The sequence below is a fragment of the Falco biarmicus genome, chromosome 1 (genome assembly GCF_023638135.1).
Source record: "Falco biarmicus isolate bFalBia1 chromosome 1, bFalBia1.pri, whole genome shotgun sequence".
Classification (NCBI taxonomy): Eukaryota; Metazoa; Chordata; class Aves; order Falconiformes; family Falconidae; genus Falco; species Falco biarmicus.
The window spans coordinates 41,181,256-41,200,959 of record NC_079288.1 but is presented as its reverse complement, the minus strand read 5'-3'; the positions used below and the strand labels follow the sequence as shown (position 1 = coordinate 41,200,959).

The 19,704-nt window shown below is 41.0% G+C and overlaps 1 protein-coding gene across 22 annotated transcripts in view; it reads left to right on the top strand.

Moving 5' to 3' along the window:
- Positions 1–19,704, top strand: part of FBRSL1 (fibrosin like 1) — a 548,084-nt gene that overhangs the window by 336,509 nt on the left and 191,871 nt on the right. For 2 of the 22 annotated variants that reach the window (XM_056336657.1, XM_056336647.1), the window contains exon 1: positions 3,828–3,854. The exons of the other annotated variants lie outside the window; for them this stretch is intronic. In XM_056336657.1, the coding sequence (XP_056192632.1) occupies positions 3,843–3,854 (12 nt within the window). In that variant the 5' untranslated portion in view covers positions 3,828–3,842. Of the gene's footprint in view, positions 1–3,827; positions 3,855–19,704 lie in introns of those variants that run through there. 22 annotated transcript variants of the gene reach the window in all.

Below are 19,704 nucleotides of genomic sequence, written 5' to 3'. Positions count from 1 at the left end.
CCTTAGGAATTGCCGTGTGGCCCCTTATAACCGGGGTGGTAATAAAGTGGCGGATTTGCAGAAACCCTATAAAAATGTGTGCAACGGTAAATTGTATTTAGGCTACTACTGGGGAGAGAGGCATGAATGTACAATTATGAGAAGGATGTCCCTGAAGAGAGATTTCAATCCGTTGCCATAGTCTAAATCCTCTATCTTGTGGTGCACAAGGTAATTCAGGCATAGAGCAGAGGATTTTTTTTTTTCTAAAGAGATTATATTACCCATCTCCTCTGTTGATGGATTTTATTGCACAGGTTCACTGAGAGTTTTATTATTGCATTACTTAATCTGTTTTTGAGGTTCCTGAAACATTTTAAATATAATAATGAGTTCAGCTGTATGCCTGCACATGGCTCCTCTCAATCCATGACCAGGCAGAGCCCAGGCGAGCCAGCCAGCCCGGGACCCGGTGCCCAGCGGTGCCCAGAAGCAGGCTGCTGTGGCCGATGCCTCAGAGCTGATTCCCTGGGGAACAGCATGAATATTAAGCAGACTTGTCGGATAGCTTCAAAATAACAGATTCCAGTCCTTTGCCTTCTTGCAAACTAGGGCAAGGGCGAGTGATGACGAAGATGGAGAGATGGCTGCGGGATGTACCCGTGATTGGCAGCCTGCTTCTGCCTCTGAAGTTTCTTGTGCCACGTCTTGTTTTAAAAGCCAGCTGCTCAGATAACGAAGTGTCATTAAGAGGCATGACACTTGTCATACTGTTTTAAAGAAGTGTTGTGGTGTTATACAAAAAAAAAAAAAGTGTTCCGATGTAGAAAATCATGGTATAACATTCTTAATGGTGTGATAATGTGGAGGACAGTCTTCTTTCTCTTCAAATAGATAAGAACTTTTTCCTAATTGACAAGAGTTTTTATGGTGTGTTAATAGGCCTGATTTTAGAGGCTTTTTTTCATATAGGAAACAGGATTTTGCTTTCCTGACTGCGTAGCTTTTCTGTTGTTCTCAGAAGAGCAGGAGAGGTAGCTACGTCTGCTGTAATAGCTCAGCATTCATACACTATGTTTGCTAAACCAATCTGAAAGCAGCGTGGGAATATACATCGCTATTGCAGTGAATTCCCATACTGCTAACGTCAGAAATGATACAGTGTTTTGGTAAAAGAGCTACTTCCACTACTAGCAGTTCCAGGTTTCTGATGCCAATTATTAGACACAAATGAAAAAAAAAACAAAAAAAACCCCAAAACCCCAAAACTCCTTCATTTTGAATTTCAGTTCAAGTTCAGACATGGCTAAAAGCGCTTTTCCCAACAAACTTTCTGTGGTGGGCTGACCCTGGCTGCTGGTGCCCCCCAAAGCCGCCCTGTCACCGCCCGCCTTGGACAGGCTGGGGAGAGAGAATAGAACGAAGGGCTCGTGGGACCGGACAGGGAGAGATCACTCACCAGTCACTGCCATGGGCAAAATCAGTCTTGACTCAGGGAAATTACTGTAATTTATTACCAATAAAAATCAAATAGAATAATGAGAAAATACAAACTAAATCTTAAACACCTTCTCCCCGGGCTCAGCTTTGCTCCCGGGTTCTCTCCCCGCTCCCCGCCAGCGGCACAGGGGACAGGGAATGGGGCTGGGGTCAGTCCCTCACACGCTGTCTCTGCTGCTCCTCCCTCCGCACGCTCTGCCCCTGCCCCAGCGCGGGGCCTGAGGGGGATGTCACAGGAGTGAGAGGAGGCAGTTGCAGCCTGGTGTCCTGTGCTGGGGATAATGCTTCAGCATGGTCAGCTGAGAACTTTGCTGAAGAGCCTCCAGAAAAGCCCAGACAAGTACATCTTTACTTTGAGCTCCAGAAAATACTCTTTTCTTTTCTTTTTTAATGAATTTCACTAAATTCACTAATGAATTTAGTGAAAGGTACCAAACTGAAGCTCTGATGGCAAAGACCCATCCAAGGCAGCAGTCAACCACTGTGCTCTACCGGCAGGTCTCAGTTAATCTTACTGCCCTTCGAAAGGAGACGATAACTCCTCAGGCTTTTACCTGCTTCTTATTTTTCACTGAAACTGATATTCCACACACGAGTTATGAAGATGTTTATAATAAGCTAACATCTGTTCACAGGGAAGCAGTGGATGCATTGCAGGTAGGCAGGTTACCCATCCAGCTATAAACACCCCGAGCTGCGAGCTGGAGCACTGCAGCTGGAGTGACTGAGCCACCCCGCGCACTCTCCCGAGGTGTCCCGGGGCCATGTCAGGCTGTGGGCTGCAGGGCAGGTACTGCCAGGGCCGAAACAAGCCCCTGGGCAGCTGTGTTCCGTTTCTTCTGTGGCTTCATTTTGCTTTCCCAAGTGGGTACGTGGTTACCTGCGGCAGCACAAAGTTCTCTCAACAGTAAGAGTTTTCTGCACGCTGCAAGGCTTAATGAATCCAATTTGCAGCCATTTTTTTTTTTCATTAATGGAATCCTGCAGTAATTAAGTAGAATGCATGCAAGTGCAGCTTTTAACAACTTGGTGTATTTTGAAGTAGACCCTCAAATGAGCTTGCTTCAAAGTTTGTATTTATAACTTCTACAGCAACGCTTAACGTAAGGCAGTAATGCTGGGTAGTCTCTCCAGATTAAATCTTTTTTGGTGTCTTTTTCTGTGTTCTTAACCCAGTGAATGGCCTGGATCTGGGGTTTAGGATCTCGCATCTGAATGTGGGGGTGAACTGAAACCATTTATCCTGCTATGAAGATGACCTAGCAGCTGGATTTGAAAAGAGCTGTGTCTCAACTCTGTGAAGCTGCTTTATTTTGTAGTACATTGAAAACAAATCTGCTTTGTTCTTAATCTTTTTTCTCTTCCCTTATAACTAAGATATGGTGTTCTTTTTCTTTTACCTGTGCCTTGCAATGTTTCTGATGCTGGTGAAATAGCAAGTATCAGGCTTATATGTTCAAAAATTCCTTAGGGATTACATTCAGTACAGCCAAGGCGGCCCGCCTGTGTCTAGTAATCTGTGCTATAAGCCACATCCATGAATGAACAAAACCCTGGATAGCCAGCTGGAGACAAGGAAAATGTTCTACTGTTGCATGGCTGAGGACAGTTAATCTGGCAGCCTTCGTTAGTTGATTCTTAGCTGATAATGAGTCTCAGTAAATGGCCTGCATTCAATATAAACTCCTCTGTGTGTTTGAATGTTTCACCAGTCCACGATATAGTTTAAACTTTATGCTTCTAATTTTACTCAATGGAAACCAGATGAAATGAAAACAGGAATAGTCAAAAGAAAACACTGTGTTTGAAATACAGGCCTGTGAGCAAGGAAAAACCCTGAATTTTTTCTAAACCCAGATGAGTCACTAACCCCACTGTAAGACATGCCTAAATTGCTTGAGTACTCTCAGTCTTTTCTTAAGCTCAGCAGGAAGAGAGTTTAAGCCATGATAAAACTGACCCTGCAGCTGCATTGTTTTCTTGGGTAAATAAGCATGGGATGGAGGACTTCCATGACTGGAAGACCAAAATGGTGGAGATCTGCCACGGGACCATTTCGCGTGGCAGGTCAGTCACGGTTCCGGTGGCTTTGCCTGGTTATATTCGCTCCGCTCAGCCATCAGCCACGATCAGTTCAGCTGCATCTGTAGCGTTTCCTCTCTGTGGTGGATGTGTAGGAGGCTGGATTTTGGTTCTCATGAAAGCGAGAGAGCGAACGGCAGCCCAGCACAGCGCGTGCAGGCCCGCACAGCCTGCCCAGCCGTAGCTCCATGCCTCAGCGGTGCTGGAGCTGCCCCGGCTGTGCAAGGGCCAGCGGCGCTGCCACGGCCTCCACGGGACCAGGCGGGCCCCTGCTTCAGGACATGCTGCCAGAGGTGAATCTGTGATTATGAATCTTATTTGCATTACTAGTGAAGACAGATCGTTTTTTCAACCTAGATCTTTAAAATGTCCAGATTAGATATTAGAGCAGTTTAAACATATTAGCAAGTAATAAACAGAAATAGACCTCTTAAATGAAAGAAATCTGGGAACAGACATGCTTTAAATCTTCTCTTCTTCAGAGAACGATTTTTCCTCTATAAGTTCTATCTCTTCAATCAAACTTTATCTTGTAGATTGGATTCAAACCTGAAAAATAAACACACTGGGTAATAATTTAACAATATGCAAGCGAAGGGAAATGTCGCAAGGTATGAGGGGAGAGGGAGTCTGTGGTTTGGTGCCATCAGAGTTTCCCCTTATACCCAAGGTAAATGACTTCTTAAATGGCAAATGATATACCAGCTTTGTTCCTCATCTACTTTATGAATACTGGGACATTTTAATTTTTGCAAAGCCACTTCCAGCACTGTTTCAGCTCAAACTCTCCGATTCCAGGAGTATCTGGGAAAAACACAAGGGACCCACTGTCTGAATATGTACGGTATGCACAGTCATTAGGCCCATCTTCTCCTTAGTTACAGGATTTCTGCTGAAGTAGAAACCAAATTGGTCATGCTGGTAGTACTGGTGATTCACACGTAGATGCTTTCATTGTTAAAAGTGGAGCAAAGTGTGCCGTTTGCTGTGTCTGCGGCTCCAGCGTGATAAATGTTTTGGGCCAGGAGCAATGGACAAAACGTGCCCTGATTTACCCTGTAATGTTCTCAGTGAGAAACTCCAGGGCACAAACCAAGCTACAAATTGGTCAACCTGAGATACTGATATGAAAATCCGCAGGGCACTTTTCTGTAGTCAGAACTTCTCCTTTGTTGCATTAGCTGCTCTGTGGTCTAACAGATTTCACCTGCAACTTTGCAGTGACATGAAATGAAAGGTGGCACTTCCTACCATGGCAGGAACAAAAAGGAGTGCAAGGGAAGAGAGGCAGGGGAGGGGGCAGCTTGGTTTGATTTAAAACAAACAAAGAAAGGCTTGGCAGGAGTGAAAAATCTGAAAAAGTGGTTTGCGAAGGATTCATGCTAGGTGATACTTAAAGCGAGTGGTGGAGCCCAGACACTCATTTCAGAAGGAAGCTGGTCAGGATCCCAGTAACCCCAGTGGGAGGCTGTACCAGTGGGAGGAAACTCGGCATCAGTGTAGGAGTGACCCCTGAACTCTGCTTCACTGTTCCCAAATGCAGTCTCAGAAGTCATTACAGAGGTGTGTTTGGTTTTTTTCTTTTTCATATTGGGGTTGCCACAGTGCTGCATGATGAAGAGGTACAAGCTAAGGTCACAGGAGCAGCAAATGGATTTTGAATTCTTCTCGTTTTGTATCAGGCCGGGTGTTTTCTTAGGAATCACAGAATGTTGTTCTGCTTGGGTCATGCTGGAATTGGGCTCAGACTGGCACCAGAAATCTGACTTCCAAAATGCTCCACACCCAGTACCGAATTCTCTTGACGGGTCCAGCAAGCACTGGAACAGCCATGCGTGGCTGGGGTTTGCCAGTGTAGGCTGTCCAGAAGACATGGTGAGCACAGTGTCAGCTTTAGGAAAGTGAAAGCGGTAATCTTACATCAGCTATCCATCCCTGCTCACTGCTCCCAGCAGATTTAGGGTGCAGCTGAGAGTCCATCCTCACAATTTTGCTGGTAAGGCACGTATCTGAAAGATATTTCCTGCAAGAAAAATACGTGTCCCAGGTAGAAGATTGTTTGCTTGGGGAAGTGCAGCCAGGGAGTGAAGTGTGGAAAACAACAGCTGGGAAGAGCGAGCTTGTGCCTGGTTGCACCCAGAAGAGCTGAGAGGGGCTGGCTGGGACAGTGGCAGTGGAAGGTACCAACACCAGCAAGAGAAATAGCTGCCAGGTTCTCGAGTCGTAAGCAGCAACGTGGTGTTACGTATGAAACTAAGGTATATGAGCCAAGCACAGGTACAGGAAGCACCTGCAAACCATACAGACTAAGAAATTTTGGTTCTAACGAAGAGTCTAATTTGAAAACAGTACTTTGGGAGAGAATCCATATACATGTGTGAAACTTCAGCTCCTGAGGTCTTAAACACTGACATGATTGCGAGAGGTTTCTCCTTGTTTGTTAGTATTTTTAGCTGAAAAGGTTCTCGCCTAAATTCAGGGGCTTAGGTGTATGTTAAATCTGCCTGTTTGCCAAAAAGGCTTTCTGAGAAGGGAGATTAATTCAAACATTGCCTCAGATTCACAATTCAGGCTTCTCACCTTGCAGTGTGTTCTGTGCTCCTGCGTTGCCGTGTTTGTGTGAAGATCGGTGCAGGCAGAGCACACAGGCGATGCATGCAGCTGTTACCTTTGTCCAATAGTCTGTATTGTAGCAGAGGTGGTATGTTGAGAATTTTGATGTAGAGTTCTTTTTAAAACTGTGGGGCCATGGATTAAGGAAGGTTTTGATTTGAAGAATGATTCTTAGTGACTCACCTGAGGGATTTCTCTTTATTAAACTAACAAGGAAAGAAAACATTGAGTAGTTCAGACTTCGAAGACCTCATCAAATACCTGCTTCTGCTATGGTGAATTTGATTAGGTAAGGGAAGGAGTTTCACATGATCCCAAAAGCTTTTGTGTTATACTTGTTTCTTGTTAGTCCACTAAACGGTCTTATTCTGCTCACACTTGATCTATGCCTGACCTACATGCCAGCAAACAGCAACTCCTCTTTGTAGCCTTTAAAAAAAAAACCTCAGCTGAGGTTTAATAAAGGTACAGCTAACTTGCAAAACATCACGTGTCTAAAGCCAGCTACTTGAAAAGAGATTTTATATCTTCTTAGAAGCCATGCCAGGCATAGTGGGATCTTTCTTCCCAGTTAAAGGGTGACATTTTGGACTGCACAGTGTCCTGATAAAATTTCAGTGACTGGCAAAGTTTCCCTGGAGCTCAGTGTCTGACTGTCAGCGCAAAGGTACGTTTGGACCATTTTCAGAGTGATGAGCAGACCTCAGCTTTTCTTGACATCAAATGAGCCATCTTAGTTCCTATATTATGGACAAATTGGTGTTGTGAGTGCTCTGTCCTTAGGAGGATAGGCATTTTAGTCTTCAGTTTTTATTGTAAACTGGGTGAGTGATGCTGGAAGATACTGTTGGCCAGTGAAAATACGTTGACAAGGTCACATGTAGCCTATAAAATTCCTGTTGCTTTTAGATCCAGCTGACAGGCATCCTTTAAACATGAATATAGCTGTGTAACCTTCCCAAGGACCTCCGGAGCTGAAATATTTGACAAGAAAACTGAAGCTCAACACCAAGGTCTTCCCTGCTCATGAATTTTTCATGTCTTTGTTTGAAAAATGCTAGGCAGTAAAACCTTCTCGTTATCTCTGCTGTAAGGCACAGTAATTAACATTCACACTGGAAAAAAACCCCACCAAAACAAAACAAAACAAAAAGAACTGTCTTGTTTCTGTTGAAGCTTAATTGCTTTGTTGATTTTATCTTTTGGGTTTGTGTGTGTTGGTGAATTGCCCCCACTCGAACTTGCACTCTCTTCTTCTGGTTCTTCCTCCCTCACCCTTTCTATTACAGTTCCCAACATCAGTCTTGTGGAAGCCCAGAAAATGGAGACCATTGGCTACAGTCAGGTGGGGATTCAACCTTGAATCCTACGTCTTCCCATGAAACAGGATCAGTTAGCTAACCCTGCAGATAGTCGATGTCATTAATGCTCTCCTTTGCATCTAGGTGCTGATAAACTCTTTTGTCATGGTCGGTTTAATAAAAGCGATGGCATCTTACTCTTGGCACCCAAGACTGCAACAGTTCTGTGCAGCAGTGACTCCATCCTCTGTGCTCTTCCATCCTGAGTTTGTATCAAATTGATACCCTGTATCACAGTTGTGGAAAAATCTTCATGTTTGAAGTTACAGTCAGAACAAATCTTGTGCAGGAGAAGGGTAAATAGATTGATACACACTGGCATGTATCCAGACATGCCTGGCTGTCACACTGGTATCCCAATAAAATATTGCCAGCCTGAAAACATGTCCTTGGGAATTGTCTAAAATTTGTCTAAAAGCTGTTAAAATATGGAAAAGTATTTGCTGTCATTAAAGGGAATCACCTTTTTCTGATGCGAGCCTTGGCACATTCCAGGTGGCATTTTTTTCTCAGGAAACAAGACCTGATGCTTCCCAGGGCTGCGCTTGGCAGTTCCTTCTCTGATCTGTACTCATAAATAAATATGACCAGAGAGAAGGCGTCAAGATCTCTATTCCTCAGTCTTTCTACAGCAGCTGAAACGAACTTTTCATCTCGTTAACGTTCCTCATAGCCTGTGACAGCGGCTTTGAGTCACCATTACGTGTTTTGGTAGAGGATTATGAAGATCAAAACCTCTGTGCAACTGTTGTCCACTCCTGCCAAGCCCACTGTCTCTTCCCGCTGAGCAAGAGAGAAATCAGGGTCTGAAACCAAACAGCAGATGAATAAGCTTCTTTGCAGTATTTATTATATAGTTACTGTGACTTGTTGAAGAGAGGGATGCATGGATCACCACAGAGCAGTAGCTCTAGACTGTTACCCCAGAGCCAAGCCCAGGTCTCTGCTCTCTGGTGGGACTTCCCTGGCTCGGGGGGTGAGGCAAGGGGCGTGCAGCAGCTCTTCGGAGCCCTAAAGCTGGCAGAGACCAGGAACCCCTGCTGCCATCCTCCTCCCCGCTGACCCAGAACTGTTCTCAGCCCAGCTGTAGCGTCATTCCCACACTACACTTCAGTTTCCCAACAAGTTTTTAAACTTCTTGGTGCTGGGAGCTGCTTTCAAATGCACCATCCAAGTTGCAGTGGCCTGAGACACTGCCTCTCCCCAGTGACTGAGCTCACGTGCTCTATATACACGCTCACACCGATCTCCGGTGGCGGTACCCATCTTATGCACTGCAGGCAAATCTGGGACTGTAAGTGTGAATGGAAAGATAACAGTATAGTTTGACTTGGCTTGTTTGGATCAAAAAGCTATGTGTTGTGCACAAATGACAAATTACTGTGCGTTGTAAAGTAACACAATGACTTTTAACTCATTGATACGATAGCAGGAGCATAGGAACAGGTTAAGCACTATTCAGCTCTCTGGCAAACTTTCCCAACCCCTCATTATTAGCTGGTTTATCAATGAATATCTGAGCAATCTTTCTTCCTTCTTTTTTTTTTTTTTTTTAAAAATGGAAAATCCTGAATCTAGTCCTTACTGCTGCTGAAAGGGAAATGAGTATGCTGATTACCTACATGCCAGTTGCTCCATCAATTCAATGTAGGAAAACAATTATAGTTTGAAAAATTTACAGTTCATTTGCATTAAGAGAAAAAAAATCTTTATTCAAAGATAATTATTGCTTAAGAACTCGCTACAAAAATACCAATGGATTTTTCTTTTAAAATATTGTTTAATATTCATAACATGTTACACCGCAGAAAAAGTACATATACCTACCTATCTGTGAAAGGTAGGGCTTGGCAACAATGGATGCTGTTCTAGATGGGAAGTACAGAAAGCTTTAGCTAGGATAACGGTCATTATCATCTTTAATATTATCATTTTATTCCTCCTTAAACTCTGAAGTAAATTGAACTCAGACTTTTCAACAGTTGAGAACCTGAGGGAGTTTAATTAACCCGTTCAAGAAAATTCCACTACAGAGCTTAAGACTGATGAGGAAAAATTGAAGTATTTTAGTTGATCAAAGCACAATCCGTGGAACAAAAGCTTCTGAACATATTTTTTTTAGCCTCCCCTAGATGTTGAAGAGCATTAAGCCTTTAAAGATTGTCATTAATGTATGTCAACTCCCCCACTTTCATTTTCTAGTGACTTTGAGCAGATGTAGTTCACATTTATAACCAGCATGATCTTCACCATCTGAACATTCATGATTTTATGAAATAAGACCCTTGAGACATAATGTTTTATTCCCTCAGGGTGAGACGTACCCATGAAGTGACTCAGATGGAAAGCTTGTATCTGTTACACTGACTAAACTTTCTCTCTGTGGTGGCACCAGGACTGTCACATCCGTGGGTGGCGTGGTTTGATTGGCAGTACCATTTTGAAGGTCGTTTTGCTCAATGTATTCAAAGTGAGACAGATGTGGCTTTTTTTTTTTCCCCCAGTTCTTACTCTGATTAATTGCCTCATTCAATTTCAACTCTATTGCAGTTCAACATTAATTCAGTAGGACTTAATAATGTATTCATTTATGATCTTGCTTGTGCATTAATGACAATGATTTGCTATTTTTTTAATTATGGGGATCCATGCAATGCCTATTTTACATCCACTTACAGGAAAATGCTATACACTCTTGTTCTTTTATGTCAGATAAATTAAACACTCAAAGAAGTGCTGAAGTACTTTATGAAATATTTCATTCTAAATATTTGCTGCAAAATATGTATTGCTACAGACGCTAGCTTTAAAAACACTTGGAAAAGATTTGTATATACCTAGGGATTACATCTTTTCCTACATTATGTGAGCAATAGTCCTAGACCTCTACAAGAGCACACTACAGAAAAACGTGCATCCTGCTTAATAAGAAAGTGCCTTTGTTTCATTTTAACACTAATTAGGAGGTTTGCTTTGTTTTGGCTTTCTTCTGTCTCAGTTATTTCCAGTAATTCAGGCTTTGCAGGATGAGTGGTTTCATGTGGTTTCTGCATCATGACAATATGCCTTCTAACCACCGGGCATCTCCAGCGGACCCCTCTGTCCCCAGCCCCCAAGTGCTGTGTTTGAAGTCAGCTCACAAAGAATTTGCAAAGCTTGAAGTGCAACTGCATGACTTTGGCAGTGGCTCTAAGTCTACATATTTTTTGTATTACTGGGACTTCCCTTGCTCACGTTTCTTACTCCATAAAACATACCATGGTACAAAACCGATTTTTGTCCTCTAGGCCTCCACGGCTACTTCTGCATCGTAACGGAGATCAAAAGTAAATATTCATGTGTGGAGTATTTCATTGTTTTGTGCCTACTGTTTTGGTACATTTCATCTTTATTTTATTTCAAACCCAAGGGTAAATAACCATTACATGCAGTCTCTGCTCCTACAGATACGGTTATCCAGTCGTACTTAGTACTTATATAAAATTAGAGCCACACGTCCTCCCAGCGTGGCGCTGGGCACGGCTGCCTACTGGGACTTTCGTCTGGATTCAGACGTGGCTGGAGCTGAAAGTACTAGTTTGCCTGGTAGTCCTTAGCTGGTTACCAGATTGTGCATTAACAGTTTTCCTATGGTCATATTAATACTACACATGGTTCCTGCTAGCATAATTACTTAGTGTAGCTTGAAAGGTCTGATCACCTACCGCTAAAATGACACTTTAATGGGGATTACAGTTTTCCAGCTCAAGTGTTCGGTAGCTTTAATTAAGCAGGAAAAGGCCAGATCAGTAGCAGAGTCAACATCTCCCTGCTGGATGGCATTCTGTTTTGATCCCAAGCTCTATATTGGTCCCATGTGAGTGATGTATTAGGATGGCCTTTTTGCTGTAAATGATTTTACATATTCTGCTCTCTAATAAAAAAAAGAAATTTGGATGCTGTGAGCTGAATATTTTTCATCTGCTGCAAATTTCATTCTTTCCCTGCATCATGAAGTCCGGTTTCAAAATTTCTGATGAAAGCTAGAGAGGAATTCCCTCTTTTTTTCTCTTTTTCCTCTCTCTGGTCTGAGGCTATATCTTTTTTTTTCCCTTGCGCATCAGACTAAATATTTTTTGCATTCTCATTACTGCAGAATGAGTCTTGGGAAGATATTTGTTTATGTTCCACTAAGGTCATTAGATTTTGAAGTTTTGGTTCAGCAGATTGTTACATGTTCCTGAGCTAAGATATCTCTATATCTTGTGAACCTATGGGAGTATTTCTGGTGATGGTAGAGGGAGGTGAAGCAGTGTTTTTCATATAATTGCCAGCTATATCTTTCTGTCTTAAGTATCTTCATCTGTCTGTCTTAAATATCTTCACTGGGGCATTGAATTCTCCTTCTCTTTCTCGCTCTTATACATTTGTTTATCCACTTGAAATTTAAAGCATTTCTTAGTGTCTCATGGGTTCATCAGTCTTCGGACAGTTAGTTTAAACTTCTGCATAGCGTTTTATTTACTGATCTGTATTGCATTGGGGCATCAAACCAGCCTAATCCAGAAATTCTAATTAGCACTTCACATCTTCAAAGCATTGTACAAACGTGAACTAATCATATATTAATCATGCTGAATTTTATGTTGGTTTATGTATTCTGTCTCATGTGCTGTGCATTACAACCTGTCATATTATAAGCCATAGTATTTGAGAGGTGAGTCCAAGTTCTTCAGCTTTGTGTTCTTCAGAGGAAAGGCAGTTGTCTAAAAATAGCTCCTACTCCTTTTCTTCATTGTCTATAATATTTGGTACTATCATTAGTCGTTTGAAAAATGACTGTCCTTATTTCTATGGATTGCCCAATGATGATTGCCCTAATCTGCTTACTCTGGTTTCTGCTTATTGTGGTTGTTGATTCATTTAGCTGTTTTCTGTTGTTATGTGGGCTCTGCAGTTGCTAAATAGCATGTAGTATTGGTTTTATTTAAAAAAAAAAAAAAAAGTGTAGTGTTTGTGCCAAAATTGATTCTTCTTCTTCACTAAGCCCATTTAATTAATTGGAATCTCCCTCTCTCTCTCCTCTCTATTTGTTTCTAAATGAAATAGTAAGAAGTTTTTAGGATACCAATAGTGGGTCATTTAATGAGCACATTAGCGCTATGCTGGGGCTGTCTGTTCTAAATGCAACCCTGTTGCTAGCGCAGTGGCTCTGATGCACATCTTGTCCGGTGTGACTGAACTGCAAGATCTACTAAAAATAAAACCACAGTAGGTTTATTTTTAATAGTCACTCCTTGAGGAAAATAAGCAAAATTAATTGTGAGGAAAATTAGCAAGAGAGCATCTAATAAAGTGTCCTGCTCTCACGCTGCAGGTAAAGATTTAGAACCCAGTCCTACGGGATGTGAATTCCATCACATCCCACCACCTACAGGTCATTGCAAGAGCTGTGCCCGCGTGATTTCCAAACGTCAGACAGATCCCTGTGGAGCAGCATTAAGCACCATAGGTTGGTCATGAGCGGTAAGTAGAGCATCTGAGGTGCCAGGGTGTTTGGTGGGTCCTCCAGGATCCTGTAGGTTTTCAGGTTGCTGAGCGTTACAGAAACTTGTGATTCATGCTGGCTGTGCTCAGAGGAGTACTTCTGATCTATAGTGCTGTTAACCCTAGCATGATGTAATTTGCTTAGACATTACCATGCTAATTACATGCTAACTTTCCATACTTACCATGTGCTATACCTCCCAGAGGGAAATACAATATTCAGAACAAAAAAGATTTAGAGTTCATACACTTAAAAGAATGCATAAAACTTTGGCAGGAACAGAGTATTAAAGTGATATATCTTCCTAATAACGAAAATAAGCAGTATTCTGTTGTTGCTGTAGGAATTCTTCAGTCGACCTTGGTTAGTTATTTGAAACATGTTAGGATGATGGTTCCCACTCAGACATTTCATTTATTTGTCATCTTTCTTTTAGAATGGAAAACTTCTGAGAACAGATTGTGCTGAAAACTTTCATGAACTAATTGCAGAAAATACAAAAACCTTGTGGCATACTAAAGTTACAAATACACTTACACTTTAGAGCAAAACATGGTTTTTGTTGGCATTTAATGGCCTAGTAGTGCATTTCTTGAAGTTACATTAAATCAGATCAATACAATAAATGAGGAAATACACCACACTGCATTTTTCATGCACGTCGTTGTCCTTAGAGGTCACCAGATAAGCAAATAAGAAAGTGATTTCTCATTTCTTATTTTCAATGAGCAATTACTAGTAATGGTGAAGTATATTATGCATCATTACTTGTTCAGTGTCCTTTATTAAAAAAGGAGAAGTGTGGAGGTTTAATGAAAGGTTTTGGGCTAGCCAGAAAGTTGTAGAGATAGAGTGGACTCGGTTCCAGCAAATTATTTATGAGAAGTGGATATTATTACACATTTTCCTCATCAGTTCTTAGCAGTGTGTTCTCAAAACAGAACTGTGTGATGAAAGATCTACTTCAAGAATCAAGATAATCGAGGCACAGAATCATACAGCAAATAGTTGTTCAGTTGTTGTTCTAGTAAAACTCAGTCCTTGCTTGCACTCTTCTAACCACTTCACTCCTTCCAAACCCCCCAGTGTCTGAGCAGCAGAGAGAAAGAAAAAGTGAATGTTACCAGTAACATTTGTAAGAAAATTAATAGGAACTATTTTGTTAACTTCTGGTGCGGTACAGGAGTACCTTTGTACCGTCGCTGGTGGAGGAACATACAGGGTACAGGAGCAAACATCCAGCTAAGGTGGCTTATGTGCAGTGTCTCTCGTTCTGCTTCACTAATGGTAGCTATGGCAACCTCAGGACATTAACTTATGCAGTGATTGCAAGCCGTGAGCATCAAAGCAAGTAATTAGGGAGACAAATGGGAAGTCTTGATGGATTCTTCCATCAAGATCAAAGCTTTATATAAGTTTTTCATTAATTTGGGCACAAGCACTGAGATTATTTGTATGTTCTATTAGGCTATAAATGGAAATTGGGACCAAAGCTGGATTGTTTTGTAGTTTTTCAAGGAAGGGCCGCTCAACCCAGTCAAAACCCTTTGTAACAGCAGTGATAGTAGATCAGGAGTGTACTGGTTGAATCAGGCCAGTGGAGTAGTCAGCGCACTCCTAGATGTTTTCAGCAGAAACATAATTGTGCTAAACTTCAGTTGTCCTCATCATTACCAGGATCATTAATTATAACTCAAAAAGTTTAAGAATGCAGTTTTTAATTGATGACGTGTGCTTCTAAGGATTCATAGGGTTAAGGGATTCATCTTCAGTATCTTCAAATCAAGAATGGAGGAGAGTTGCTGGTTGAGGTTTAATGACCTGTGCTGTAGAGATGCTCTGAGCTGATGGACTGTGGTAACTTCTGGCTTTGTTAATGAAAGAAACTGGGCAGTGTAAACCCTGTGGGTAGCACGAAGTCCTCAAGCAATAGGGGAGATGACAAACCATCTGAAGAAACAATGAGTAATTGTAATGTAGATCTTTACACAAAACTTTGTTTGGGCAAGTTCTCTCTCTATGGGGAGTTTAGAGTGAATCTGCAAATGGCACGTTTTATGTTTTCCCCCATCTGCATTTCAATAACCATAGGCTATGTTTCCCTATTTCCAAGACTGGCTTTTCTGAAAGGTAACTTATCTAAATTGGGCAGGAGCTTTCCAGATCAGTGAAACTTCCACAGCACTTCATTGAGTATAGCGCTTCATGTAGGATGCAGCAAGAGCCCCTAGAGCATCAGTAACTTCATTTTGTTAGGATTTTGAGGCAGGCATTAATATTTGGATTGGGCTTTCATTTTTAATTGATGAGGGAAAAGACTATCTGCCTTTCTTTCCTTCTTGATAACGCGAGCTTCTCTTTAGTAACTTCAAACACCCCAATTCTTCAGTTAAAGGCGAATTAAGTTTTCCTGTATTTCAAATTAGCTCTCTGAGGGTGGCATCAACTCTGTTTCTTTTATGTTTAAGTCCCGGTTCTTTAATCTGTTTCTAATACATTCTGTTCAGCAATTTTGCATTTCTGTTTTAGTGGAAGCAATGCTGATTAATTCCTTCTTATGACATCTGTGGCTGCATCCTAGATTAAACCTACTCTAATACAGAGCCTATCATTAAGTGTTAAATATTCTTGCAAGGCTACTTAAATTAGATTCAACATCAGTGGATCATTTAGTAGAGAGTCGTTAATTCTCCATCTTATGGCAAGGCCACATTCTGGTGATGCTTTTAATCACAAGATTATTGAGGTATGATTTGAAAGGGATATGCTGCCCATATTTTGCCTTTGGGCAAATTATGAAAGGTCAAGTTGCCAAGGAAACAAAACTAAGATAACATTACTAATTCCTGAGTCCAAGAGCTGTCTTTCCTGATCATATCAATTGCTCAGCATACATGCGTAGGAAAGATACCAGATAACAATATCTCTGCCATTTAGTTCAACAGAAATTGGCTTTATAATTCTTGCTCTTCTAGATAGCGTTCGTAGTGATGACAAGGCTCACCAGAATACTTTGCTTCTATAGAACTTAGAGATTGGTTGGTTTGATAGTTTACAGATACGGTAAACATTCTAGAAGGGAAAAGAAGGAAGGGTTGGGTTAGGTTCAAAGGTAGCTGCAAACTTAAGATTTTACCAGTTTTGACAGTGTAATTTACAGCTCTTTAGAGAACCCTCATGTTCATGAAGTGAAGAGCACTTGGTAACACAACTTCATTAAGGCACCTCAAGTTAAGCCCTTGGAATTGCAAAGCCCTGAAGTTTTTCTTCTATTCACAAGTGAGACCAGTGGCAGAGCCAGGAAGAACTCTCCAGTACTTGCTGCTATTCAGAATGTTGTGCTTCCTCTTTTTCTGTTACTTTCTTTTTTGATTTCCTATTCCAGGTAGGAAGCAGTAGTATTGGATTGGCCCCAGTGCAGGAAAACTTTCTCCCTTCCATCCATATGCGTGTGTGCAAATAATACGTCTGTGTATCTTTGTGTCCAATTCCTTGTCCTTCCTTCAGACGACTCCTGAAAAGGGAATCATTTTGTTCCCTGAAGTATCAGGATCTGAGACTGTGGTAGATTCTGAACTGTGCTGTGTCGTAGGGCACTGCATAATGAATACGACCCTGCCAATCAAGACACTCTGTTTTATATCACTTATTACTAAATTGAAAATGGTGTTTTACTACAGCAATAAAGGGCTGGTACAGCACGAGGTACATTTTTATACAACTCTATGAACTTTGTCATTGAAAACATTATAGCCTTGAATTTGAGAGCACAGTGGAAGGCAATATAATTTGATTACCTATATTAATCAAGTAGAGTACAACATATAAAACCAGTAATGCATAAGTCTGACTGGAGCCAGATAACCCTCTTGTGCATCTTAGAAAGATTTATTTTCAGTAATATAATTCATTTGACATGAAAGTATCATAATTGCAGTAGCTAGGAAGGATTTCTTTCTTTCCTTTTTTAGAGAAAAAAAACTATCACGCTTTCAAGAGCCGCTTGTTCTTTTAAAGCTCTGCTTACTGAAAATTGAAAACAAAGATCTGTTCTTGTAATTGTGGCAATTTTTCATTAGCCAGCTGAGCTAACGAAATGGTTTGTTTTGAATGCTATTTCTGCTTCATAAACGGAAGTGTTAGGTCTGAATTTAAAATTTTATTTTTTTTTAATGTCCATTGATTAGCATGAGACCCCATCATTCTTGACCTGTGCTGCTAAAAGCTGGCCAGCAGCTCTTGAGCTTTCAGTTATCTGTGCGAGTACTTTGCATAAATGCTGAGGAGAACCTTCCCACACTCTAGCTCTATGAAAAGGCTTTAAAGCATATTTAAAGACACCTAATTACTCTGCAGTCCATGAAAACCCCTGTTGTTATTATGTGTGCAGTAGTGACACATACCAATAATAGCATTATCATGAATCGCTGTTTATACATTTTATTGCTACGTGTGACTGCAAACCACATGTGAGTTGGTTGGTGTATCACAGCCGATAGAGAAAAAATCGCAAGTGAAAAAAGAACTGCTGGCTGTGCTGCACTTCCCGTTGGAGCAGGAAGACCTGTCTGCTTCATAGTGGCAGTGAACACAAACTGAGAGGAGTTAAAACATCATGGTCAAGGTATTTTCCAGTTTTCTAAACAGATTTCACGTTCACCTTTGTTCCTGTTAGCCTATTAGAAAACAAAAAGGCTGTATAGTTCAGTGTACTCTCACTCTGTGACAAATACATAAGTTTGTTACATCTAATTATTAGCAGTTTTATCGTTGTGCTAATAATAATGGTTACTGATTAAAGGTGATAGATTTCATTCCCAGACACTGTTTGTAGTCCCATCATCTCGTTATCGGCCCACAGTGTACTAAGTTGTTTTTTCCATTCTTGCTCTTCAGTCTTCTATTCTTTTTCTCTTATTTCCCCTTCTGTTGAGATGTTTCCTCTTGCTTTGATTCTCTAATCACTCCAGTCTGAATTAGCCATACAGGGGACTGTCACTGCTGAGGAAAGACTTTGATGTATTGGAGATTGCATTCGTAAATGGCATCTATCCACACAACTGAGCATTTCCACATCAGTTCTGGAAGAAAAATACAAATGACAAAAAAATCAGTAGTGACAACAGAAAACAGAAGTGTTCTCAAGCCTGTTTGAAAAGTTTCAAGATAATGTAGCGAAGGATACTTGCATTTCCATCTTTCAACGTCTCCTACCAGCCCTTGTCTTGATCTTTGAGGTCAGTGCTGGTCAAACTACCTTTGCAGTCTGAAAGTAGAACAGTGAGGTAAGAGGCTCCATCTTGTAAATCATTACGTTTACATCAATCATTGACATTTTGGGGGCTGACAAGAACAAATGGGTATTTACAGAAGTTGGAAGAGAGGAGCAGATGCACTAAGGTACTGGGGAGCCTTTAAAATTTCACCTGAAATAGCAAATATATTTTTTAAATAATTGCATAATATTTAAAAAATTGTCATTTATTGGTCCAAAGAAGTATTTTCCAGGTAATGGCATAGGCCTCGAAGCTTTTATGTTTAGCTTTCTCAAGGCATAATTTTGTAAGAGCGAATAACGAACTACATTGTTTTCTTACCGAATTAGCTTGCAGCCTCTGCTATATTCCTTAGATTATATTGAAGACATGCAAGTGTATGCCCTAGGCAACGTGTGCCCTTCACTTCCAAGACTTACCTACTTTAATATTTTTAAGATATAAATGGAATGAAAGTGGGGAAAAAAGGATTTAATTTGCATTGTATTAATGTTAATGGCTACTGCTGGAGATTTTCGGGGCGGAGGGGAAGGTGTGTTTTTACTTTTCGTGTTCTAAATCTTTTTTGTTTCTGTCTTGGTGACTTTCTTTGTTCCAGGGCAGCTTGCCTGTGGCAAGTGGGACATCCATCCCTCAAGGTTTATTTTAAAAGCAGTGGTTGAAATCTGCAAGCACATGCTCTGAGAGTTTCCTTGGAGGAATAGGTCTTCTGTAGATGTCTCAGTTCTTGTGCTGAGTCTTTTACCTGATTTGAATTTTAATGTTCAATAATGCAAACATTAATGGTAGCTATTGTGAGCTCTATATTTTCTAGCCACAATGACATAAACCTTGCTGTAAGTTAAATAGCAGAGGAATTGAAGAATATTAATTATTATATTATTTTGTGTTGTAAATCTTGTCCCTGACAGCAACAGGGACTTCCCTTCCTTGTGGCAAAAGGCATTCAACAAAACAAAGCAGCTGATTGACATAACCTTCCTATGTTTATTAAGTTAAGAATTAACTGTACTTCATCTTACTGATAATGTATGTTGAGAACAGAGTAGGTGCTTTAGATTGTTTTCCAAGTCCAAAGTTCCTAACTGAGAAGTGTGCTAAAATACTGCATACATCATCATGGTGGTGTGTTTCAACGTGTATAGCCCGTCACCCCAGCTGAATTAAAATTGGCTTTAGCCCACTCATCCTGCCAGGTCCAGAGCAAATGGTTGCAAAGCACAGTGGAGATCTGCCCTCATACCTCAGTGATGCCAGCTCTGATTCTGAACTTAATCTCCACTTCTGAGTGTTCATGTTAGACATTTTTGGGTGTCCAGCTTGCATTTGAATGGAAAAATCTGTGATACGTTTAGGGAGGAAGTTT